Here is a 26,614-nt window from a genome sequence, read left to right on the forward strand (position 1 = left end):
ATTATACATTACACTGGAGGAGTCATGGAAAAGGTGTGGAAACCTTAAAAAATGAAATAACATTTATTTTCTCCAGGTGGGGCAACACACCAATTGATGAGGCGACACATTTTGGTCATCATGAGGTGCTCGAGCTTCTACAGGAGTACAGCAGTAAGTACAACCCAGCGGTGAATCCTGTCGCAGATAAAGAGACCACCGAAAAAAACCTGGATGGGATGCTGGAGACGTAATCATTTCGACCACTAGAGGACAATCTTCTGGAGCAGCCCAATGAAGGACTGGTTCTTTACAATACCATTGTGCTGTTTTGGTCAAAACTTGTGTACATTTTTTTTTTTCTTTTAACGTTGTCTCCTGTAGTTTTTGTATGCTTTTGTGAGATATTTTGGCTCGTTCTCAACTTCCTTCTCGCAAGAAAGGGTGTGAGTAATGATAATGTCCATAATCAGTGTTGTGAAACGACTCTCAATAGGCACTATAATTGTATCTCTTAAATTCTTTAGTTCAAGTGAAAAGGTGACTGAATTGTGGGTGTGAATGAATAAATATATGCCATTGTTTTCCTGAGGGCAAACGGCTAAACTTACTTACAGTAGACTGATACCAAACAATCCTGTTTAGTAGAGCCGTTCAGACAGGACACAGTCTGGCATTAAGTGAGATCTGACACAATTCCACAAACGCTCACGACATATAAAATCTTTTATACGACATATAGTCTATTCCTTCTTCATACTGTCTTAAAAATAGACAAAAAAGTAGCTCGGCAGAACGATGTGAAAACTCGTTATGAAACGGTAGTTGCCATAGTCTTTTCTTCCCTATTGTCACGCATACTGCGATCTCATGTGAGACCAAATAAGTGAAATATTCCATGTCCACTTATTTTAGTTTAAATACAATTTTACTTCTTGTATCATCTTGAATCTTTTGCTAAAAAAAAACCCCAGTCCATTACATTTCCATTACCAATCAGTCAAATGTTGCCATAAATGATGGTTAGTATGCAAGCAATAAGGTACAAGAGGCTGTGCTGTATTGTGAATAAGTCACGGCTCGCGTCGTGCCTAACAAGGCCCTTCAGCTGTGACTTATTCACGATACAGCACTAGCCTCAAGTACCTTATTGCTTTTATAAAATGGTTACCACAAAATACAAATATTAAAGCCAAAAATATGTATCAATGCAACTTTCATGAAGTAAACTTTAACTAAAAGCCTTCCTTCCGCCGGAAAAAATAGTCCCTGACCATGAACAGCAACAGAGGTTCATTATTACGCCATTAGATGGCAGCAAAGATTGTCTTTATGAGTGTGTCAGTCAATAACGAAGACTTTTACATTGAAAAGACTGAATTGTTGTGAACAAGGAACAAGATGCAACTGACAAATGCTTTGACTAGCGCTGTCAGTCACGGGAAAACCCCTTAACTGTTAAAAGGACAGGATAATACATCGGACATTTAAACAGATTTTTTTATTATGAACATAGGACTGACCTGAAGGAAAATGCTAAATCTGAATAATAATCAGGTAATAAACTCGCTCACTCGATCTCTTTCTCACAACACTCTTCTACATAATACAGTAAGCTTCAATGAACAATATCAGCTGAGAACAAACAGTTTACGTTGCTAAGAGTGGTTGCTAAGGGTGTTATGTAGTGATACACAGAAGCATTGGGTGAAGCGGTCGTAGCCGTGTTTTATCGTGAATAACACACAGCTATTGACCAATCAGAATCAAGGACAGGAACTAACCGTTTTTATAAGAAAAAAAATAGCAGACAACATAATGGCGTGATTGACCAATCAGAATTAAGTATCTGTAATAATAAAAAAAATATTGCAGATGGAATGCAAGAATGTGTCCCGAGTAAAAAAAAAAAAAAAAAAAGGATTTATTTTAATAATATAAACTTGCATGCACTCCTGGTAGAGAATAAAACTGTAGATTTTTTTTTAATGAATATCACTTTTATTTCATTATAAAACATTATTTAAACATTTTAACCACTGCCAAAGACATGTTATTTCTGTTAGTCTATAGACCTTATGCGCCAGAGAAACGAGCGCGCCGCCATCTTTATAATATTGTCTTTGAACTTCCGTTTTTGCGGTAGCTCTGTACATTTCTGTGGCATCGCTGTCAAAGAATAACTAGCTGGTGAAGTGGATTTACTTGTTGTAGAGTTAATGAAAGTTATCATGAGCATTGTAATGTTTAAAGCAGATGTCTTAACAAATGTCAGTAGAACGGGGAGATTTTAAAACGAGCGGTTCATTCATAAATACATAAGATCACTGTGGAAGTCTGTCTGAAGACAGAAGACGAGCGCGGTGCTGAAAAGGGGCGGGGCTACATAAGGTCTATATCAGACAGGTAACCTATCAGATCTATTCAATGTATACACACTCATATTTTAATATTAACATGCAGATCCCCAAAATGACTGCATTTTGAAAAAGTGCACAATGTTGCAATCCGAGAATAAGAGTGATCAAAAATAAAACATATTTTACTGAGATGACAGGAAGCTGTATGAAGTTATAAAAAATCACATTATAAACAATATTTACATCATTCACACCATTTTATTGGATACAATATTCTATATTATCACCATGTATTTGAATTGATGAAGTGTTAAATTACTGTAAATGTAGTTTCTAAAGACATTTGTGTTAGCAGTGGAAAGATGTCAAACCTGTTCACTCGGACCAAACACTTGAAGATAGTTGGACAAAAATGAAAAAGTTCATGTCAAAGTAATGAATGTAAACTATTTTAAAGACACTTTAACACTTTTCAGTATTCACCTAGATACAATCAGATTGAAGCAGATATTTTTTCTGATTTATATTACACTGTATCTGGCTGACTAAAGTTGGTGTGTGTACATGTACAATTAAAGCAATGGTAGATAAAGATTTAGCTTTTATGTGCAATAATAATAATAATAAAAAAAAAGTGTTGATAATTAAAAGCGTGTCATTTTCTCATACAAATAACCTCACCGAAGCAGAATTTCAGTGTTTTATGTAATTTTGTCCACTGTATTTTTAATGTATATCTACATCTTAAAAAGTAATAGCACAACTTCAACAATCAGTTGTCATGGTCAGAGCTGAAACAAGATGAGTTATGCTCTGAAATTTAATAACCATGAGCAAAAGTAAAAGAGATACTCGTCTAACACAATAACAAGATTATTTTTCTACATTTATGCATTGGATCCAAAACAACTTCATGGTATACATTTTATCAGTTCTCTGGGAATCAAACCCACAAGCTTGGCATTGCTAACTTAATGTTCTACCAGTTCAAAGCTTAAATCCTTTAGGTCAGATGACCCTGACAATTCACAAGAACATGTCCAGATGTGCTGTAGTACTGTCCTGGATTTTCATTCATCCCTCCTAGAGCTAAAAGAGAACACATTCAAGAGTCTCAGAACAGATGCAGTTGGAGGATAAACTGAAATTGTAACATGTTGCTCTTTATTATCCACTTTATTATGTGTGTGATTTGTTTCCTTTGCATGCCAAATATGGTACATAACAAAAGAATGAAGTGCATACAGTAGGCCTATATGTAAATGTAAAAGTCTACCATATACCATCAGATGCGCTGGTATAGTAGCGACCAAAGGCGACGTCTCTTGGGATGTCTGGGTAAAGGTAGTTGAGGGGATTCACTGGATCCTTCTCTCCAGTGGTGATGGTATAGTCACGGATGAAGTTTGGTAAAGGTATTCTATTCATATCTACTCTTGTGTATGGCTTTGTTGAACGGACCACAGGTTCACCTGTGCTGACAAAATAATCTCGTAAGAGATATTTCAAACACACCAAGATCTTTGTCAGAACATTTAATAAAACATTCCAGTTCAAACCAGCACACACCGTCCTGTGAATGCTCCACCCATGTGATGGTAATTCCTCCACAATGACAGCTGTCACTGAAGCGCAGAAGAAAAGTGCCTGGGAGTTTGTCTCTCAATAAAGCCTTCTCTCTCTCTTGACTCAAAAAAACCATAATATACCTGCACATAATGAAAATTTTTGTTTTATATAAAAGTGTCCATCTGACTCATGCATTATCAACCTTATTTTACAACGCAGAAGTAAGGTAAAAGTGATGTTTGCCCTTCGGACTTCTTACCCATCATTCCAAATGTTGAGTACATATTTTTTAGTAAGTTCCAGATGTTCATATATCCACTGCAAGAGTGAGCCACCACACTCACCAGATGTCTAAATGAAAACATACAAGTTATTCTACGGAATATTTTGTGATATAAATATTGCTTTGCCTTGCTATTTATCAAGTTATTATATTCAGATATGTGACCATGGACCACAAAACCAGCCATAAGGGTCAATTTTTTTAAAATTAAGATTTACACATCATCTGAAAGCTGAATAAATAAGCTTTCCATTGATGTATGGTTTGACAATATTTGGTTGAGATACAACAATTTGAAAATCTGGAATCTGAGGGTGCAAAAAAATCAGTATTGAGAAAATCACCTTTAAAGTTGTCCAAATGAAGTCCTTAGAAATGCATATTACTTACATGCATATTACATACTTATATATTTATGGTAGGAACTTTACAAAATATCTTCATGGAACATGATCTTTACTTAATATCCTAATGACTTTTTGGCATAAAAGAAAAATTGATCATTTTGCCCCCTTTGTTGGCTATTGCTACAAATATTCCCATGCGACTTATGACTGGTTTTGTGGTCCAGGGTCACATATAATCTGTGTATATAATACAATTATTTAGGCTGGATCATCTCTGTTCTTTACAGTATCGTGATCTCACTAAGTTTTGTTTTATCAGTAAATCACATGATGACAGCAGAGAACAAAAGCATTGTTGGTTAAAGAAAGCGAAAGCAACTTTCATTTCTTTGTTTCAATCATTTGTATAAAAATTACACAAAAAAATGTATTCCAGTGAACGAGTCCCTCTGGGTCACCTTGGGCTTCATGACCTGAAAACAGATGTGACATTTAAAACAACATGTGCTGTGCATTTAACTATGAGCTACTCTGACCGAAAGTACAATAATGCTGTCTTCACGTGCCATCAGAATTATCGTAAAAATACGACTTCAGGGGGCATACATGTGACTTCAGAGTAGGAAACTCCTAATTATGACTGGGAAACTAATTTTGATAACCAACCAGGTTTGAAAAAAAACATACATTTTCAACATGACAGAGAAGAGTTTATGGTTTCTGTAGTAAATTGTAGGTTTTATCCAAATACAGCCAACTTGTTACTGCAGCTCTTGTTGTTTCAGTCATATACTGTTCATTTAAGTATATCAGTAACTGTTTTATGGATATTGTACATTTTTCACACAGGTGCAATGGAATGTATTTAAATTTGAAATATGTTATAATAAACCAGGTTTTCATTCTGACAACAAAGCACTTGAACACAAAATACTCATAATTAGGACATCAGAAGTGGGAAGTAGGATATTTCTGATAGGCAGTATTAAAACTCACCAAGAAGTTTGTTGGCCAGCATTCTCAGCTGCTCAGAGTTCAGCGCTCGTTTCGTGACCGAAGAAAACTGCCAGCTTATGACTTTTGAAAGCTGCTCCCATTTCACTGGTGGCGGATTCAAGAAGAACGTCAGATTCTGAGACAGAGAGCGAGATGGACAGTGAGAGTCAGAATGGAAGCATCAGTAGAGAAAAAAAAAAACACTGATGATGGGAAACGGCCATACATGGGGTTCACTGCAGAGCATGTTGTACCATAAGATGGAGCCCCAAGCACTAGACTGCGGACATATAGCATTGATCAACACCGCAGGAAGACATGTGACCTGTTTGAACATATGATTTGATGTCGCAGTTTCATATTGTATCTTTGACAGTAAGAAGTACTGTATTTCAAAACTCAGCTTGTCATAGAAAGCAAAGATTTTACCGATAAATCAATGCATAGATCAGGCAGAATGAGCTGCGTGTCAAAACTTAATAAGTGCAGCTCCTCATACACAGCGAGAGACCACTGGGGAAAAAAAGAAAGCCACTTTCAAAGCAATAATCAGTAGTTTAGGTGACTTACATTTCTTTTGTCCTACCTCATTTGTTTTGTTGCTAGGTCTCTTCTCCTTTAAGATCTGTGTTAAAAAAAATAGAAAAAGGAGTCAGTAATAATAAAAGATCATATATTTATTATCTTTTGTAATATCCAAGTGTTTGTCATCATACCAAATGACGGAACTCAGCTGCTAGGCATCCAGTAGATTCATCCAAGTTCATAACTTTGGTATGATTGGTTAACAAAAGGAAATTCCGAAAACTAGGACATTACAAAACAGGCAATTGTATTAGTAAGCAACTGTGACATGCATAAAAAACTAAAAGTACTGCTTAATATATTAATTTTTAATCATGAGCTATGTGGAATGAGCTCAATATTTAATTGTGCTCTTTGATTTAATGTACAGTAATATACTTCATACCCTTTCACTGTATCCATCTCGGAGAGACCTCTAAATGAGACAAAATATGCATAAACATGCAGATATTATAGATATATTAACAGACGGAAAGACTGGATGGATGGATGGATGGATATTACTTACTTGTCAATAGATATTTTCACCTTGGGTTGACAGTTCAGTTCAGGAAGTTTGACTAATAGTCTATAGTGTTATAAAACACATGAAAATTAAGGTCTATTAAAATGAGCGGCATTACAGTGTCTGCTGACATAACAGTAATGGCTACAAAACAAACAAAAAAAAAAAAACCTACCTGATCTTGACCGTGAACTGAACTGCAATCTTCAACACCATGGGTCTCTGGGGATGCATCGGCATGCACGGCTGTCTCTCCACCACAAGAGAACTGAAAGACACATCACAACACATTTCATCCTGTCCACAAAAAATATTTAAACTGTAACACCAACTGTAACACCACAAACCCTCATCTCAATAACCAGCAGTTTCTCTTTCTACAGCTTGTGCACTACATATAAAGACATATAAAGGGAAGAATAGTGTCTCACTTTAATATAAGGTTTTTGAAGAGTGAAAGGGCCTGTTCATCCAGCTGGCTCTTGCCCAGAGTGAGGGGGTCGTTGTTGTAGGTGAACTTCTGCACCAATTCCTGAACTTTCTTCAGCTGCTGACGGATCTGCTGCAGACACTCTGCCACCACTGTGAACCTGCAGCACAATTCATGCAGTAGATCAGAGTTACAATTCATTCCTTAATTCACCCAATCATAAACATAAGCTAACATGTTGTTCTGTGACATAAATATTAAAAGTACATGCACATATAGCTTTTGACTTTCAATTAGTAAAAAGACAGATTCCTGTGTCTATTCATTTACAAAGACACATGAAATTATGAACATACTACCATTATAATCTGAACATACAGTAATTTGGAAATACTTTTAATAAATAGACAATGCAAAAAAAGAAAATTCCCCAATTATTTCTCATCCACATGTTGTTCCAAACCTGATTGAATCATTAAGTCAGTCAGTTAAGAGCAGGATCATCAGTCAGATTAGTGAATGAATGCGTTTCCCAAAAACACTGTAAAATTAAGGAAATCATCGAAATCAATGATCTACTTAGGCTTATGATGCCTTTGAGAAACGCAGCCCAGATCAGTTGTGTGAATTGGATTACTGAAATGAATCAAATGAAGTATGATCTAGTCACTACTTCCCTCATGGACCATCATAGATGCGCTTAGATCTAGGGCAGATTTTCAGCAAATATAGCGAGATATTTTAGTTAGTTCCTTGCAAAATGCTATTATATTGATTTAGAAAACTTGTAATATGGGGCACGAGTCATATAAACTGCTGTTATGATCTTTTTTTTTTTTTTTTTTTTTGTCATTTTGGAGCTGGTAGCCCCAGTCGTCTATCAAGAGTGACTCAGCATGTTTTTCAGAAATCCACCTTTTTCAAAACATGAGAGTGAGTAAATGATTAAGCAAGTTTTATTTTTAAGAACTATTTCTTTAAAAGGTTAGTTTAACCAAAAATGAAATTTCTGTCATTAATTACTCACCTTCATGTCGTTCCAAACCCGCAAGACCTTCGTTCATCTTCGGAACACAAATTAAGATATTTTTGATTAAATCTGAGAGCTTTCTGATCCCCCATAGACAGCAACACAATTACCACTTTCAAGGCCCAGAGAGGTACTAAAGACATTGTTAAAATAGTCCATGTGACTACAGTGATTCAACCTTAATGTTATGAAACAACGCTGCACTGTCTATACAACGTGAACAATGTTGGAGACTGATACAGAAGAGAAGAAATTGTTGAATAAAGTCGTTATTTTGGGGGGGTTTGGGGGACCACTGCAGTCACATGGACTATTTTAATATCTTTAGTACCTTTCTGGGCCTTGAAAGTGGTAATTGTGTTGCTGTCTATGGGGGTCAGAAAACTCTAGGATTTCATCAAAAATATCTTGTTCCGAACGATAAGAGTTTTTCATTTTTAGATGAATTAACCCTTTAACAACGCCTGTGGACACTTTCTCCACCTCAGTACTAATGTTTACAAAAGGGCAGCTTTAGTATTTATAATGGTACTAACAGAAAAAGCAGAATAATAATTGCTCTCTTTGTTTATTTTCTGCCCACAAACACTAGAGGTTCTCACCAGCTCTGCAGCTGGTCCAGACAAGTGTTGTGCGGACCACCGATGCAAGCCATCTGCTGCCGCTTCTTCCACTCGGGTAACTCATCTGATATGAGTGTGAGCTGGATCTGCTCTGCTAGAGTCAGTACATTAGCCATTTCCTTTATCACCACCTGCACACATAATTAGTATACAATGCTATATTAAAAGGATGCTACCACTGATTTATATACAGTACATTATAGATCAGTAGATCTACTGATGGAAACTGCCACAGTTAATTCTGTGGGCAAGTGTATTTACTGACCTACCTCTCTTTTTATGTTTAGGCTAGTAAACATTTGTCTAATGGTCATCTCCTCAGGTTGGTTCTCTTTCGTTGTCTGACCCTTTGTTTCAACCTCCACTGAAAATATAAAGAATAATTATGTACATGAAGCTGTCCTCTATGAAAAATTTCCTCCTGTGTAAATTTTTGTGTGCATTTTTCTGATTGTGTTTAAAGACCATATTTTTTCATTTAGTACTGGCCTTCAGAAGCTACATACCTGCTTGTTAAAAGTTCAAAAAGTAACAACACAGTATTAAGAATCATACAAAGTTACTTTTTTTTTTTTTTTTTTTTTTAAATTTTGTCTTAAGTAAGTGTAAACATCTGTTGTGTAAATATTCATTTTTTTTAAGAACCTCTCATTTTGTTAAAATTATTAACATTCTGCAAGGTGTACAGTATTTGGATCAGTACTTCACACCTGCATATGTGATGTATTTTATCAACTGATATATGTTATTTTTTATATAGAACAGAAATGCTTAACATTGCTCTCATTTTACCTTGACCCTCCAAAGTCTTTCTCTTGAAGTCATACTCGTTTTGCAGGTCTTCCAAAACCTGAATGTCCTGTTCTATTTCCTGAAGAAAAAAAGGCAGCTACTGTGGTAAATGTTTCAAGATATCGTCATATAGTTCATGTAAAATATCCAAATAGAAGAGAAGTCTGTTCTCTGTTGTGTAATTGAAGCTTTATGTTTTAAAAAATGAGTGAAGGGGAGAGTAGAGTGTCATAGTAATTACAAAGATGATTTACCTGCACACTCTTCTTCAGCTTGTTGACTTTATGGTCCAACTCTTTTTGTTGTTCCATCGTTATACTCAGTTAGATTAGATTAGGCATGCACTTCGACGAATGGCAGTAGGCTATATTAAAAAAGTATGAATGATTTACTTGAGAATTAAGAGTCTTCTCCTCATTCAGGGTGTTGGATACGATCATAGCTATGTAAACAAACAACATCCTCCAAGTGCTCCTAATGCGAGAAATATTTTTTTCAATTTTGTGCAAAGTGCTACTGCTACGCAAAATAAAATGATTATAAATACATCTTCAGTAAAATACAATATTGTGAGAAAAGAACTAAGCAGAGAGATGTGTACCTACGTTGTTGTTGCTACTGTTTTGACTCAGGAAGTTATTTTAGTATTTAAGAGTCATGATATGTATGTTCAGAATAAAATGCTACCATACGGCTTCTACAAGCCTAGACATACTAGAACCTGATAAAGATTAATAGAGAAAATAACAAATACTGAATGTACTCGCATGATTTGATTGATTTATCTGGGTTTAGTGTGTAATGCTAAAGACATTTTAAAAAAATTAAACACTACGTATTTTTTAGGCATTTGTTTTTTAAATTAAAAAAAAAAAAAAAAAAAAAAAAAAAAAAATATATATATATATATATATATATATATATATAATTCTATTTGTTGTGATTGTTTGAAAGTTCAACGTAAATTTACCTGTGACACGCAAAATAAGCGTGTAAAATTCATTGTAAATATATAAATATTCAGTTCATGGATTATGGAAATTATTGTTCAAATCTTTAACAATAAAATAAAATAATAGTAAAGTAATTATAATAATAACAATAATTCTCAAAGAATTAAAAATGCTCCCTGAGGCAAGTTAGGAAAAAAACATTATTCGTTTTTGCAGTTCTGTTTGCCACCACTAGTGGCCTCCGTCTTACTTGCGTTATCTTTAAAGGGTTAGTTCATCCAAAAATAAAATTTCTGTCATTAATTACTCACCCTCATGTCGTTCCAAACCCGTGAGACATTCGTTCATCTTCGGAACACAAATTAATATATTTTTGATTAAATCCTAGAGGTTTCTGACCTCCATATGCGGTGCGTTCCAAACGGGATATAATGCCCTCCGAAGGGAATTCGGAGTGAAAATAATCATGGCCGCCATATTGAAGGGTCGTTCCAAACCGAAGTGCTCAAAACTGGCCAATTCAAAGGGCTCTTCTGAATGAAGGATTTCGAAGGGTACAACTGATGGCAACTTCGGGCCCCCGTGATCCTTTGCACAGGGAAGTTGATTGACGCCACAGAATGGGTACAGGAGGCTCGGAGTTCGATTTTACCTATAAATGTATGTGTAGTATTTTTCTATACTACTGTAATATTTATACGAGTTAGATTTGGCACATTATCATGGTCAAAACGACATTGTACTTCAACAAAAATACTTTACAGCTCCCTTTATCAGTCCATTTAAATGTTTAAAATACATAGACACAATATACAATATGGTGATAAACCAAAAATAAATAAATAAATAAACTAACGTTAAACAAAGGGCGCAGCTTGCACAATCTACTCCTCCTTGATTGTCTCGTTAAGATGACGCAGAAGTGCGTTCCAAAAAAAGAGTTTTTTTGACCCCTACACCCTTCATCCCTTTGAAGTTCTCACTCCGGAGGGTAAACCCTTTTAAGGGATTAGGGCATAGGGATGAGCCCTTTCGATAGACAGCAGTATCATAAAAAATTTCAACGCCGGCTCATTATTGACCAGCTCCTGCGTCAGCATCACACGCATGCACCATGGTGCTCACGTGTACAGCGTCAGCCTATACCGAGCCTGCGTTCTGACGTAGAACCCGAAAACACTGCACTGTTTTCAACAGCGTAGGAGACTGACAGGGAAGAGAAAAAATTGTTGAATAAAGTCGTTATTTTTTTGTTTTGTTTTTGTGCACAAAAAGTATTCTTGTCGCTTCATAACATTAAGGTTGAACCACTGTAGTCACATGGACTATTTTAACAATGTCTTTACTACCTTTCTGGGCTTCGAAATTTGTTATGACATTGCTGTCTACAGAAAGGTCAGAAATCTCTCGGATTTCATCATAAATATCTTAATTTGTGTTCTGAAGATGAATGAAGGACTTACGGGTGTGGAACGACATGAGAGAGAGTAATAAATGACAGAAATTTCATTTTTGGGTGAACTAACCCTTTAAGCTTTAAGATTTCAATTAAGAGAAGGTGGTGGATGAAAAAGAGAACCTGCTGTTGAAAAAAAAAAAAAGAAAAGAAAAATGTATAAACTACATGATTATAAAGCATTTAATAGTCTTTATTAGTAATTCACATTATGAAACACTGTCTAATGTTCAAAACATAGAAACAAAATGATTCCGGCTCGAATCTGAAGCAGTATCTCTGACTGGAGAAGGATGGTTGTTGTTTATTTCTGTTAGACTGTACCTGGCTGACTGAAATCAGTGTGTGTGTGTTTGTGCAATTAAGGCAATGGTATATACAGTAAAGATATTTTGATGTGCAAAAATAAATAAGTCCTTCACAAGATAGAGGAGGATGTCCTGTTCACAAACAAATGTCTTAAAAGAAACAGATTTTCAGAGTATTTGTATCCATTATGGCAATACTGGTACACAGACTAAAAAATGCATTCTCAACAGGTTTTTTGACCATATATTCACATTTTTTATATAAAAACAAACAAACTAAAAGAAATAGGATTACACTGTTTTAACTATAAATTCTGTAATTTGACAAAAGAAAATGGCTCCTCTTCTTCACACAAGAAGTGGAGAGTAAATGTAGTACATTCTTATGACTAATATAGTAGAGAGAAGACCTGTGCAAAGATGAATCATTTGGGTATCACTATTTGTTTCCATCGTTCATTATAGTTATCTATGTGTCAGATGCAGCATGCATTGGTGGAGAAACGTTCCTCAAACCAGCGTTGCCTCGATGTGCTCTAACACTTTTGGAGTCTTGAAACAGGGCTGAAAATATGGATAAATAAAACATGTAATATTGTTTTTCAGAAACAAATATATTTATGTAAAAAAAAAAAGAGTAGAAAGTACGGAAAAGTAATTGCTTACTTTTCTGACACAGAAATCATGCGTCTGGGTATATATGGCTTGATAGGGTTGTCTGTCTCCATCTCTTCTGAATCTGATGGACATAAGAACATGTAAGGTGTGTCGATTATGACAAAACACAGACATGGTCTCTAACATACAGTGGCCTTAAAAAGTTTTTGAACACAGTTCCACTTTCTGTGATGTCAAACCTAACAAATTTTTATTTGTCAACCATCTTGCTGGAAAAAAAGTGCTTGTGCTCTCTTTCATTAAATGACATTCATACATCTTTAAGTGTGACTATATATTTGGGGACACTATAGACTGTAAGAATATATATGGGTCATTGACGAATAAGGTTTTTAAAAGAGTAAAAAAAAAACATAATGGAGATATAATTAATTTTGAAGTTTTATTAAGTGTTAACAATGAGATTATGTGGATTTTATAATCAATTAACACTGCTTTTGTCATTTTTTTTACAAGACTTTTGTCACCAAAAAAGTTACCGAATGACACTTTTGGTTATACCGAATGACAATATTTTCAAACAATGCTAACAGGCTGATATCTAGCTAGCTAGCAAAAGGATAATCAAACATTTTATATTTAGTACAAGTTTTTAAAATATTATAACATTTTCCATGTTTTATAGCGGTTGTACCGAATGACCTGATGTTTCGGGACATTTGTATGAGCAAGTGAAAACATTAATTTTTCAAATAGTTAAAAGAGTTAGTTACTTTGCTTCATGACCACGTGGTCCTTTGCAGGTGTCTGAATGATGTCACATTCTGTCACATGATATTGACCGCATGACGCGATCCAAAATGGTCCCTTTACATTGGTTACTCCGAATGACATCAATGAAATTCATTTTTCCGGACATTCTTTCTCATAACAAAGCAACGACTTCTACACATAATTTTAATCCCATTTTGCACTATGTTGATATATGATGTTATAAAATCATGCCAGAATAAAAAATATATACATTTATTACATTTTAAGATATTTTAATCACAAATGAAATGGCTGTATTGGCCTTTGGACGGTTAAACCGAATGACCTTTTGACACTTCAAAATCTTTAAAATACCTTTATATGTTGCAAAATATAATTAAAACCTTTTGGATTCAATAAAAGAGACCTAGTTGTACTACCTTACATACTTTGGATGTCATATCTTTGTTTTTTATTATTATTAAGGACTTTGGACAAAAAAAATGACCCATCACGTCATTGACCCATACACAATCAGAAGAGAAATGGGTTATAATATATTAAAGTGATAGTTCACCCAAAAAGAAAAATTCTGTCATCATTTACTCAACCTCATGTCATTCCAAATCCATAAGACTTTCGTTCATCTTCTGAACACAAATTGTAATGAAATATGAGAGATTTGCAAATTTGAATGCTGTAAACATTGTTCACTAAACAAGTTCAGATTAAATCTGTTCATCATATAAAGCAATCGTGTCTCTTCGGAAGACTTGGATTAAACCACTTAGTTCATATTAGGGGTGTAACGGTACACGTATTCGCATCGTGATTTTTTGGTAACCTACGCATGTGTACTCGACAAGAGTTTTGACCACCATTAATCACCAATAATCGTAATAAGCTCTGTGTTTTGTTGCTTTCGATAATAAACAAAGCCTCAACTTTCAAATTCTGTCCATTTTATCATGAGATTCAATGACTTTTAATTATAATTGAATTCATTTAAAGACAGAGACACAATTTGTTCAGTAAACCACTGTTTAATAAAAAATAAAAACAAGCAATTTTTATGTTTAGTTTTCTCCCCCCTGCTGTACTGACCCCGTACCGTGATTTCAAACCGAGTTATGGGTGAATAGACTTTCAATGAAGGGACAGAAATCTCTCAGATTTCATTAAAAATATCTTCGTTTGTGTTCAGAAGATGAAGAAAAGCCTTATTGGGTTGGAATGACATGATGGTGAGTAAATGATGACAGAATTTTCATTTTTGGGGGAACTATCCCTTATAACTAACAATATAACTTTTTATATGCATTAATGTTATCAATTGCAGCATTTTGACTTTGCAGAGCTTTTGTTTCAGTTTTACACTGAATGAATGAACAGTCAAATAAAGGGTATCTACCATCAGGTGCGCTGGTATAGTAGCGACTAAAAGCTTCATCTTTTGGGATGTCTGGGTAAAGGTAGATGAGGGGATTCACTGGAACCTTCTCTGCAGCAGTGAGGGTGTAGTCCCGGATGACGTTAGGCAAGGAGATGGACGCCAGATCCGATTTAGTGTAAGGCTTCACCGAATGCATCTTAGGTTCACCTATATTTTATGCACATGTTAATACTCAGTAAAAGACTGCCAGATGGATACTGTTTTTGTTTAAAAAAAAATCATTATAAAATACTCCAATTCAAACCAGCACACACCATTCTTTGAATATTCCACCCATGTGATGGTGATTCCTCCTTCTCGACAGGTTTCACTGAAGCGCAGGAGGAAAGTGCCTGGGAGTTTGTCTCTCAACAAAGCCTTCTCTTGCCCTTTACTTAAAAACCCTATAATATGCCTGTATATAATTATGAGAAATACAAAATATACATATATATATAAATAAAGTTTTTTGGCAGCTTGCACCATTGAATAAAAATGTCAAACAAATTTCAGTGTTCATGATGTTATTACAGTACAATACTATAAACTGCACACATTATCACGTGACATACCATTCTCCTTAAAGTTTATCTGAAACAGCATCTTACATATTTGTCCACTGGGAATTGTTTGAATTGTGAAAAGTGGGCGTTATATATCAGAACGGAGCAGACAGAGGCAGTTTGATTAAAGATTACAAAGACAAGCAGACTAGCGAATCATACACAATAAGACCAGAAAAATATATTAATAAAGAAAATAGGGTGAATGTTGAGTTCATGTTGACATTAACTTTGTTAATCTCAAACTGAAATTAGAATAGGAATTTAAAATTTGAATTAAAAAAATTAGAAAATTTTCTACAATAAAAACATTGGCTAATTGTGCTCATCTAAAATGGAACAGATTCTAATATATAGACAGATCATTCCAGACCTACTTGGAGTCTGTAATGATGGAACTCTTACCCATCATTCCAGATGTTGAGCAGGTGTTTTTTAATAAGGTCCAGAATTCCATCTATCCACAGCCAGAATGGTACACCCCTCTCATTAGAAGACATCTAGGTGAAAACACACACAAGTTATTTATACTACACAAGTTATTTATGCTTATTGAACTTTCTGTTCATTTAGCAGCACAACTGTTTTCAACCTTGATAATAATGAATGTTTCCTGAGCAGCAAATCAGCATATTAAAATTATTTCTGAAGGATCACGTGATACTGAAGACTGGAGTAATGATGCTGAAAATTCAGCTTTGCCATCACAGGATTGAATTACATTTTAAATTGTCCTTTTAATTTGTAATAATATTTCACAATATTACTGTTTTTACTGTATTTTTGATTAAATAAATGCAGCCTTGGTGAGCATAAGAGCCTTCTTTCAAAAACGTTTCTTTCAAAAACTTTCAAACATTTGATATATATATATATATATATATATATTATATATTATATATATATATATATATATATATGTATGTACAGTTAGTGTCGAGTTCTAAAAGCCCATCTGTTCTATTTGGTATCAGGTTCTTCCACAGTCTCTATCTCTAAGTTTTGTTTTATGAGTAAATCATGTGGTGACAGCAGAGGAACAAACAGGCTGAAGAAAACGAAAGCAACTTTCCTGTCTTTGTTTCAATCGTTACCATAAACTCACCTTACAAAATGTATTCCAGTAGATGAGACCCTCAGGGTCACCTTGGGCTTCATGACCTGAAAACAAATATGAAATCTAAAAAAAAATGTGTGCTATATATTTAACTATGAGCATTTACTCTGTCCCATTTCAAGTGGTAAAAAAAAGTACACATAAACTCACCAAGAAGTTTGTTGGCCAGCATTCTCAGCTGCTCAGAGTTCAGCGCTCGTTTCGTGACCGAAGAAAACTGCCAGCTTATGACTTTTGAAAGCTGCTCCCATTTCACTGGTGGCGGATTCAAGAAGAACGTCAGATTCTGAGACAGAGAGTGAGATGGACAGTGAGAGTCAGAATGGAAGCATCAGTAGAGGACAAAAAAAACACTAATGATGGGAAACGGCCATACGTGTGGTTCACTGCAGAGCATGTTGTACCATAAGATGGAGCCCCAAGCACTAGGTAACTGATTTACGTGGGATATCACCACAACAGGAAGTGATATGATCTGTTTAATCACAATAAAACAGGTCAGGTCAGAATTACTGGTATGATCAACAGTTGAGATGTCCACCCATGTAACTGGTATAGTAACTACATTTCAGAGTACTTTACCGATAAATCAACACATAGTTCTGGCTGAATGAGTTGAGTTTCAAATCTAAGTAAGTGCAGCTCCTCAGAAATGATAAGAGGAGTCTGTAATAAAAGAGAAAAACATCAGCGATTCCTTTAGATCATTTTATTTGACATCATTATATATGTATATTTTAGCCTACCTCATTGGTTCTGTTGTTACATTTCATTTCCTTTAATTGCTGTGGGGAGGTAAAAAGAGAGAGACAATAAGTTTTCAATCAGACATTATCATGTATTTATGATGTGCAATAATGTCTTATCTGTTTGTCATGGATTGTTCCACATCATACCAAATGGCGAAATTCAGCTGCTAGACATCCATTGGATTCCTCTAAGTTCATAACTTTAGACGTTGTTCCTAAAATGTTGAATTTCCTACATCTAGGACATTAGAAAACAGACAATTAGTTAAGCATTATTTACGCTTTGGTGGCATGTGTTGAAATGCTAATGGTGAGCCATTAAAATATATGATTAAAAAAAGGATCAGTTTGCCATTATGCATTTCAGGCTTACTATCTAGTGATTATTATGTAGATCACTGTCTTACTGTACAGTATAGTAATATAGTTGCAGCATTTTTAATATGTGGGTTGCAGAAGCATTTGTGGTTGTTGAGTGGACCACAATTAAGGGTTTGTTAACCTCTGCTTGCTATATATCTAAATACACTTGGCTCATTCAAAACATCACATTATAGTAATAAATCACATTTGAGCTCTGAGTTTCTGTGTAATATGTTACATACCCTTTTAGTGTGTCACTCTCTGTTAAATCTCTACAGGAGAAAAACAAATATACTGTATGAATACACATATAGATAGATAGATAGATAGACAGACAGACAGATAGATAGATAGATATTACTTACTTGTCAATAAAGACTTTTACTTTGAGTTGACAGTTCAATTCAGCGAGTTTGACTAGTGATCTACAAAATAATAAAGCATATTAGACTGGATTTTGGCTATACATCAACATCACTGAAATTAAAGGCTTTTCTCAGACATTTAGCATCTATTAAATTGAGTGACATAACAGCGTCAGTAATGGTAACTTAAAAAAAAACAAACACCTGATCTTGACTGTGAATTGAACTCCTGTCTTTATCACCAAGGGTCTCTGAGGATGTGTGGGCATACACGGCTGTCTCTCCACCACAAGAGAACTGAAAGAAATGTCACAACCGCTGTCATCCTGTTCAAGACTACAATCTTTCAGAAGTGACGTACACCACAAAAAATATTTAAATACCCCTGAACTTTTAACCCCACAAATCCCTGTGTCAATAAACAGCAGTTTCTCTTTCTACAGCTTGTGCACTACATATAAAGACATATAAAGGGAAGAATGGTGTCTCACTTTAATATAAGGTTTTTGAAGAGTGAAAGGGCCTGTTCATCCAGCTGGCTCTTGCCCAGAGTGAGGGGGTCGTTGTTGTAGGTGAACTTCTGCACCAATTCCTGAACTTTCTTCAGCTGCTGACGGATCTGCTGCAGACACTCTGCCACCACTGTGAACCTGCAGCACAATTCATGCAGTAGCTAATTATAAAAAACTAATACATCAGTACCAAGGACAGCACCAAAACAAACAAAAGAATATGAGTTTATCAATATGAGCTCATCAGCTCCAGCTTGAGATCCGGATATGAAACGAATGCACCTATTTTATAAATGCACCTCTGGAACAAACTGTAATTTCAACAGTGTTCTTTCAAATCAAATAATGATAATTATTTGACAATAAAATGTATTTATTTGTCAAATAGAATATTTGTCAATATTTGTAGAATTTGCCATAAAATCAAAATTGACATTTTTTCCCCCATGGAATATTCCAGTATTTATTATAGCCTAAATGTTATTTTTTTAAGCCTTTATGTTATTATAGCCTTTATCCGTGCACATCTTTTTTTTTTTTATTCATGTGTCCTTGTAAACTTTAAACAAATTAACTCCCTCTTTCAATGACATCACAGCAATAGCAAACAACAACGATCCAATCAATTCCTGACAGACAAAATTAAGTCCCGCCCTTTATTTTTTCTTGTTCTAGAAGCTGTTTCACTCTGATATATGTCACAACAGGGAAGGAAAGATGATCACAACTTCCGTTTCATGCCCACTTTAATAAATAGACTCGTCATCAGTGTTGGGGGTAATGTATTACAAGTAACTTAAGTTGCGCAATCAGATTACTTTTTCAAGTATCTAGTATAGTAACACATTACTTTTTCAATTTACAACAAAATATCTAAGATACTTTTTCCCATTTATTGACTGACAGCTCTCCTGTCCCCGTGTTGAGAGAAATAAAGTGCAGAGGTGTTGTGTGCGCTGTGTGAACATGATGGGTATTGTAGTTCTAGACTAAATGTGAACATGCATTTACTCATCACACTTGCACAAAAACATTCAGTATGAATGAATAAAAACAGTGAATTTCAGAATTTTCATTACTTTTCATCATTGTGTGCTTCTTAAACGGAAGAGTGCATCCTAGTGAGGCTGTATCCTTCCTAGTCCAGTCCTTCCTCCGCATTAAAGGCCCACTGAAGTGCATTGGAACGCGCAGCATTATTCAGTATGTTGACATAATTTCAACTGAAACAGGAAGACATGGCGGGACATATCGAACAGTTCCTCCCCTTTTTTAAAATAGCCAATAACGATTCGTTTATATCACAGCTCAGCCAGAGCCGTTAAGCTCGGTAAAACCTCAGTTTCTTTCTAATCTCTAACCTCCTAATCTCCTCCATATCGCTTTAAAATATAAAATTATGTACAGAATTTAAATGTGTCCAATACATTTTGTAGTCTGCACCGACTCACGCATCTCATCCGCTCTGTGCTATCGTGTCTCTGGACTGGAGCAGAATATGTGTGTGCTGCGGCGGTTCGCGTGACACTAATGTGAAACCAGACTTCATTCGCCTCAATGGAAAGCATATTAACACTGCCTTAATCGTTCCATATCCCCTATATAGTGCACTATGTGCCATTCACCATGTAGAAAATAGTAAATGTGTGAACAAGTGACCGATTTCAGCTGCAGCTTCACCATCTATTTATAATGTAGGGGGCGGGATGCTTTAGATTCTAGAGAGCATTTGACTAGACAGAAGATCTGATGAGAAGCTAAAGTCCCTGGTGATGTCATAAAAAAATCCGTGATCCATTTTAGTGGAAGTGAGAGACTGTAAGTTTTGAATCTCCTAAATGCAAATTTTGTCATTGTTTTGGAACACACCAGCTTATACATAACCTTAAAGCTGCTGTCCATAACTTTTTTTGGTTAAAAATTATCCAAAATCAATTATTTAGCAAGAACATAACCAGCCAGTGCTCAAAACTATCTCCTTACCTTAGCCCGATTCACAACGGTAAGCTTGTAATAATGTTTTATAATTCAGGTGGTACTGGTGGGTTTTTTCGCGGGAAATTCGAGCATGTCACCGTTTGTCTTTGCGTCACGTCTGTTTACATAAAGAACGAGTCCCAGCTAACTAGGCTATATCGCATGTGAGGCGGATCATTTATAGCCTTTTCTCACAGCAGCTGCAATAATTAAACATCATTTGGATGGCAGATTGTATGGTATGACAAATAAACGTTAGAGATTAGACTGTACAGAAATTGAAATCTACAGGTAACGCTAATACACACTAAATACACATAGCTGATGTTGTTAACATTAACCATTTGAGAACAAAGTATAACAGAAATAATAATTTGCACGGTTTAACGTGATCTGAGCTAAGCGATCGTTAGATTTGCTGACCATTGGCAGCGCAATTTACTGTAATGCTTTTTTTCCTCAGTTGGTCAGAACAAAAGTGGCTTTTTACTTGTTCAGATGACATTTTCTGGTGAAAATTCTTACTTTGGTAATACTTCAATAAGCAGAATCTGTGATTCTGAAGTACAGTATCCACACCGATGTGTTGACTGACAGCAAACATTAGATTCATCCGCGCTGAGGAGCCGTGCCGAGGCACAACCCACGTAAAGATTATAATTCTGCAAATAACTGCAATTGCAGGTTTCAAACAGAGATGGCGACAAAGAGGCAAAACTTATGGACTGCAGCTTTAAGGCTAACATATTCATACTAAAAGCTAAAAAACTTAAATTTTGATTTCAGGGGGACTTTAAACACTAGAATGAGACGGTCTATTAATGCTGCCTTCACGTGCTAACGGAATTATTGAGTATACGAGTTTCCTAGGTAAAAATTGCCCATGAACGCCCTAAGATGTCGTGTTTACCACTGGAAAATAATTTTGATACCCAAATTCCCGAGATAGGCGTGCCATAACTTTGGTGGAGGGGAGAACTACTGCTGTGACAGCAGGTATGATTTATTAGTTTTTTCACTCCACAACAGCTAGATCGTCTTGTCTCGTCATTAATGTAGTGCATATTTACATTTGAAGTGTATGTTTTATACACAGCAAAAATAGCCTGCATTTGACCGATAGGCCTATTACAGCATCGGATTGGAATGGAATTGGAATGGTTGCAAAGGATTGTGAGTGATTTAAGGACACGAAAGAAGGATACATTTGATGCATCCTTCAAAATGAGCTGAATTAAGGACACGAAACAAAGGCAGCCTTCCAAGGATCCTTCAAATTGAGACATCCTTCAGTGGCACTTGATGACGTGGCAGCCAAGATATGCAGCCTTCCTAGGATGAAGCCTTCCATTTGAGAAGCACCCATTATTTTGTTTCCAGCTTGCAATACTCCTAATCTGGAGCGCCCACTAGAGGTTCTCACCAGCTCTGCAGCTGGTCCAGACATGCATTGGGCGGACCACCGATGCAAGCCATCTGTTGCCGCTTCTTCCACTCGGGTAACTCATCTGAAATGAGTGTGAACTGGATCTGCTCTGCTAGAGTCAGTACATTAGCCATTTCCCTTATCACCACCTGCACACATATATGCTATATTGTAGAAAAGAAATGATATTGAAGAAAATGGCATACCTACTAAGCACATTCCTAATGATATGACCTCAAACTTGCAGCTAAATCTGTGTGTAGGTGCATTTACCATCATCTTGACCTACCTCTCTTTTCATGCCTAGCCCAATAAACATTTGTCGAATTGCCATTTCCTCCAGCTGGATCTCTTTTGTTTTCTGGCTATTCATTTCAGCTTCCACTGAAAGTGTAAAAATAAAAATCTATATAATTTATGTTTATTCAGACTCATAAAACACACATCTCTAAAATGTAACACTGATTCAACCAATTACAGATATACAGAGTGAAATGCTAAAAATGTATGTTACCTCGACTCTGCAAGGTCTTTCTCTTGAAGTCATACTCATCTTGTACATCCTCCAAAACCTGAATGTCCTGTTCTATTTCCTAGAAGCAAATAAATATTCCACAATTTCAGATGGTTTGTGAAAGTGTAGTCACTTCTAGAAATAGTTTTTAGGAAATGTAGGTCATTTAAAGCATTTTTGTGGTAAAGACCGAAAAGATTCGACATCAGCTCCAAAACCTTGTGATTATTCAGAGATGCTTTACCTGCACGCTCGTCTTCAAATTGTTGATTTTATTGGCCAGCTCATTTTGTTGTTCCATCATGAAACTCCCTTGTGATGAGTCACCTTTACCCTAAAGACAAAATTACACAGATGAATAAAAACACATGAGCAGGTTTGAAATGACAGCTGTGATGCAAGACTAAAAGCCTTACTTGCAAACTAAGTGCAGTTTCCAGTATCTTTCTCTCTTCATTCAGAGTATTAGCTATGATCATGGCCATGTGAACAGGATCCTCCTGGAAGTGCTCCTAATGGGAGACAATTATTTCCATTAGCTGAGCCGTTTCATTTTAGAATAATGAAGACAATTAGATGAATGTATGGAAAAACCATATAAAAAAGTTTGTACCTGTAGGTTCCGCTTAATTTTGCGTATATTATGCTGTAAGAGGAAGTTGTTTCCCAGGTTGAGACGGCTGTAGTGCTCATCCAGTTGGTTGAGGAGTTCATGGAAGCGCAGGGTGGCCAAGGATACATTACTTGCGACGGATTCCCTGCAAACAATAATAATGTTTCAAAGATGTGACGGTTTGCAGCAACTCACGAATGCTACTGCATCAAATGAAATATGAAATTAAATGAAATCTCACCAGTCATGACTCTCGATCCATTGACTGAGATACTGTCGGATCTCCATGGGGAAAGCCTCATCGTAAAGCTGGTCCACTTGCTCCAAATACAGAGAGTCCAGCAGCTGCAGCTGGTTCCAAAGTGCCATCTGCAAACATAAAAACGCAACCCGTTATGACACACTGTAAGAGCGTTTACATACTGCATCCTGTCTGTGTTGACATTTGTCACCTAGCACCTTGTTTTATGCGCAGTTATGTTAACATTAGGTATCAAGCCAGTAATAATAAAGTAAATAAAATGTGTTATAAAAATGCACAACTGTATTAATATTTAATAATAAATTAGACTTTCATAAAAATACAAAAAAAAATGTTATTTTAATTAAAAAAAAACAAAAACAAATAATATTACAGTTTTAGTGCTGTGCTCATCCTTTAAAATCACTGAAAAATAAGGGTTTGATGACGCTCACATCCATGCATATATAGCTGTCCTTTTACGATATGAGTAAGATTAAAGGGTAACTAAGGCAGAACAAAATATAATGTTAGAGATATATATAATATTAGAGATTAATTAATGTCTTCTATGAATTTAATATGTAACCCATTCGTTTTTTAACTGTATATAAAAAATTAAAAACTGCATACTAGCCTAGCATATGTCTTCTGTTTCATGTTTCATTACAAACAAAGAGCAAACTGCTTTACATGGATTTACAATATCAGTTTTCCCCACAGCCTTATACATATAAAACGATAGAACTAGATAACACAATAGAAAATTACCTTTCAACATAGAAGTTAGGTCAAGGCACAAAAGCAGTATTTCTCAGGATAAGCAGACAAGATACATGTAGAAACCTGTCTCTGCTTCAGGCTTATATTCTCTTCAGTGACCCCCAAAATGGTAATACCAGACGCAAGTTACAGCCCACATAGTCATTTTTAGGCCAATCGGAATGCTGTGATTACCATATGTAAATATGCTAGTCATGACAACCAATAATGTTCTAGTGCGTACACTAAACCGCGCCCCTTCAGCGAATGGCTGTTCCTAGCAAGCTCAGCCCTCCCTCGACTATCAAACTGATTACAGAATAGGAACTGCTGAGAAAACTGAAACTTAGCGAAACGCTAGAAATTAATGACACAAACACAAATATATCATTTAAAAAGCGTTCATAATAAGATAAGAAACATTGATAACTGATTCAACAAAGGAAAAGACACTTCTGATCCATCACTGACCTTACGTGGAGCAGACTTTCAGGCTGATACGCTGCGGTCTGGACGGGAGGGGGGATGCGAAACTCATGGCACAGCCAGCAGGCAAGCACGCGTTTTCTGAGAAAGCGAGACCTAAACGAGCTGAATGCAGGAATAAAACCGAGAAACGAAACTAGGATTTGCGTCAGTTCCCTAGCATTTTACTACACGCCACTGGATGTTTTTATGGAGACACCTTGGCTTTTCATGTGCTTTGTTTCAAATATGGAGAAGAACAGATTCGACGTTTCTTTCACTTTAAATTAAAAAATGATCTTATGTGATACAAGTCATTCTGTTATTACCAATGTTGGGTGTAGTCCATTACTTAATCACTGTAATTTAATTACGTTTCCCTTGAAAAAGTAAAGTCTGTAATTTAATTACAGTTACTTCTGATGTAATTGCATTAAATGCTGCATAGATTATAGATCAAGGAATTCTACATAAACTATAGTGGATTTTACATCAAATTTAATGTTAAAATGTACATTTGTAACATTCTCCCTTTAAATACGTTGGTCAGTTCAAGAATAATTTATGCAATTTTATATCATTTATTTGAAATAATTAAAAGAGCAGCTGCATGTCTATCCTTGTATTGTTCGTCTGGTCAAGGTTGATATGGCATTTAGAAAGTAATTAGTATTAAGTAATGCAATTTTTTTTTTTTTTTTAGAAAGAGTAGCCTAATTAGTACAGTAATATAATTACATTGTTGAAGATGTAATTAGTAGCTAGTAATTAATTACTTATTTAGAGTAACTTACCCAACACTCAAACATTCAAATAAATGCTGTAATTTAAAGCTGCGGTCCGTAAGTTTTGTTTCTTTGTCGCCATCTCTGTTTGAAACCTGCAATTGCAGTTATTTGCGGAATTATTATCGTCACGTGCGTTGTGCGTCGGCACGACTCCTCAGCGCGGATTAATCTAATGTTTGCTGTCAGGAATCACAGATTGTAGTCTTGAAGTATGACCAAAGTAAGAATTTTCACCGGAAAAATTCATATGAACAAGTAAGTAACATGTCTGCCACTTTTGTTCTGACCAACTGAGGGGAAAAATGCATTACAATAAATTGCGCTGCCAATGGTGATTAAATCTAACGAACGCTTAGCTCGGATCACATCAAACTGTGCAAATTATTATTATTGTTATACTTTGTTCTCAAATGGTTAATGTTAACAACATCAGCTATGTGTATTTAGTGTGTATTAGCGTTACCTGTAGATTTCAGTTTCTGTACAGTCTAATCTCTAACGTTAATTTGTCATACCATACAATCTGCCATCCAAATGATGTTTAATTATTGCAGCTGCTGTGAGAAAAGGCTATAAATGATCCGCCTCACATGCGATATAGCCTAGTTAGCTGGGACTCGTTCTTTATGTAAACAGACGTGACGCAAAGACAAACGGTGACATGCTCGAATTTCCCGCGAAAACCCACCAGTACCACCTGAATTATAAAACATTATTACAAGCTTACCGTTGTGAATCGGGCTAAGGTAAGGAGATAGTTTTGAGCACTGGCTGGTTATGTTCTTGCTAAATAATTGATTTTGGATAATTTTTAACCAAAAAAAAAAAAAAAAAAACTACAGACAGCAGCTTTAAGGAAGTAGTTCTATACAGGGTTTGAAAATGCTTTGGTCAAGACCACATAACAATTTCTGTAATTTTATTAATCAGGAAAGAAAGTTTCAGAGTGAAACAAACCAACTAATATCACAAATCTAAACCAACTAATACCACAAATACTTACTGATGATATATGTCCTGTTTTCCCACCAGAATGACGTCACTTCCTGGAGGATGATGTCATTAAGGATCTTGGCCAGGTTGCAACAAATCCCTTAAGCTAAAAAAAAGCCCTTAGTTACAATTGTAATAGAATAAGGG

The 26,614-nt window shown here is 35.6% G+C and overlaps 3 protein-coding genes across 7 annotated transcripts in view; 1 reads left to right on the forward strand and 2 right to left on the reverse strand.

The window, feature by feature from the left end:
- glsb (glutaminase b) overlaps nt 1-2,989 on the forward strand; it is a 48,303-nt gene extending 45,314 nt beyond the window's left edge. For all 3 annotated transcript variants that reach the window (XM_051906458.1, XM_051906457.1, XM_051906461.1), the window contains one exon: nt 77-2,989. In XM_051906458.1, coding sequence (XP_051762418.1) covers nt 77-233 — 157 coding nt within the window. In that variant the 3' untranslated portion in view covers nt 234-2,989. The remainder of the gene's footprint in view (nt 1-76) is intronic.
- LOC127519050 (signal transducer and activator of transcription 1-like) lies at nt 2,578-10,336 on the reverse strand. Its single transcript, XM_051906462.1, has 18 exons — nt 9,754-10,336; nt 9,500-9,578; nt 8,977-9,071; nt 8,687-8,838; nt 7,056-7,214; nt 6,800-6,892; nt 6,628-6,687; nt 6,505-6,534; nt 6,251-6,341; nt 6,121-6,159; nt 5,964-6,047; nt 5,761-5,859; nt 5,535-5,670; nt 4,956-5,011; nt 4,168-4,259; nt 3,909-4,048; nt 3,623-3,811; nt 2,578-3,428 (listed from the first exon to the last, which is right to left on the reverse strand). The coding sequence occupies exons 1-18, from the start codon at nt 9,808-9,810 to the stop codon at nt 3,343-3,345; spliced, it is 1,737 nt and encodes a 578-aa protein (XP_051762422.1). The 5' UTR covers nt 9,811-10,336; the 3' UTR covers nt 2,578-3,342.
- Nucleotides 10,337-12,080: 1,744 nt separating this feature from the next.
- On the reverse strand, nt 12,081-24,787 carry stat1b (signal transducer and activator of transcription 1b). Of its 3 annotated transcripts, none has more exons than XM_051906455.1 (23): nt 24,693-24,787; nt 23,460-23,587; nt 23,219-23,363; nt 23,022-23,117; nt 22,850-22,939; nt 22,606-22,684; nt 22,381-22,475; nt 22,089-22,255; nt 18,668-18,826; nt 18,381-18,473; nt 18,177-18,236; nt 18,054-18,083; nt 17,596-17,686; nt 17,446-17,484; nt 17,282-17,365; nt 17,076-17,174; nt 16,850-16,985; nt 16,688-16,743; nt 15,988-16,082; nt 15,295-15,434; nt 14,999-15,187; nt 12,883-12,955; nt 12,081-12,780 (listed from the first exon to the last, which is right to left on the reverse strand). In XM_051906455.1, exons 2-23 carry the CDS (start codon nt 23,585-23,587, stop codon nt 12,753-12,755), a joined length of 2,172 nt encoding a protein of 723 aa, XP_051762415.1. In that variant the 5' UTR covers nt 24,693-24,787; the 3' UTR covers nt 12,081-12,752. The 3 variants fall into 3 exon arrangements, with proteins under 3 accessions (XP_051762415.1, XP_051762416.1, XP_051762414.1); XM_051906456.1 differs by lacking the exon at nt 24,693-24,787 and adding an exon at nt 24,231-24,429 and having other exon boundaries at nt 22,089-22,240; XM_051906454.1 differs by lacking the exon at nt 24,693-24,787 and adding an exon at nt 24,231-24,429.
- Between the last annotated feature and the right edge of the window lie 1,827 nt (nt 24,788-26,614).

This window comes from Ctenopharyngodon idella, chromosome 9 (assembly GCF_019924925.1).
Source record: "Ctenopharyngodon idella isolate HZGC_01 chromosome 9, HZGC01, whole genome shotgun sequence".
Classification (NCBI taxonomy): domain Eukaryota; kingdom Metazoa; phylum Chordata; class Actinopteri; order Cypriniformes; family Xenocyprididae; genus Ctenopharyngodon; species Ctenopharyngodon idella.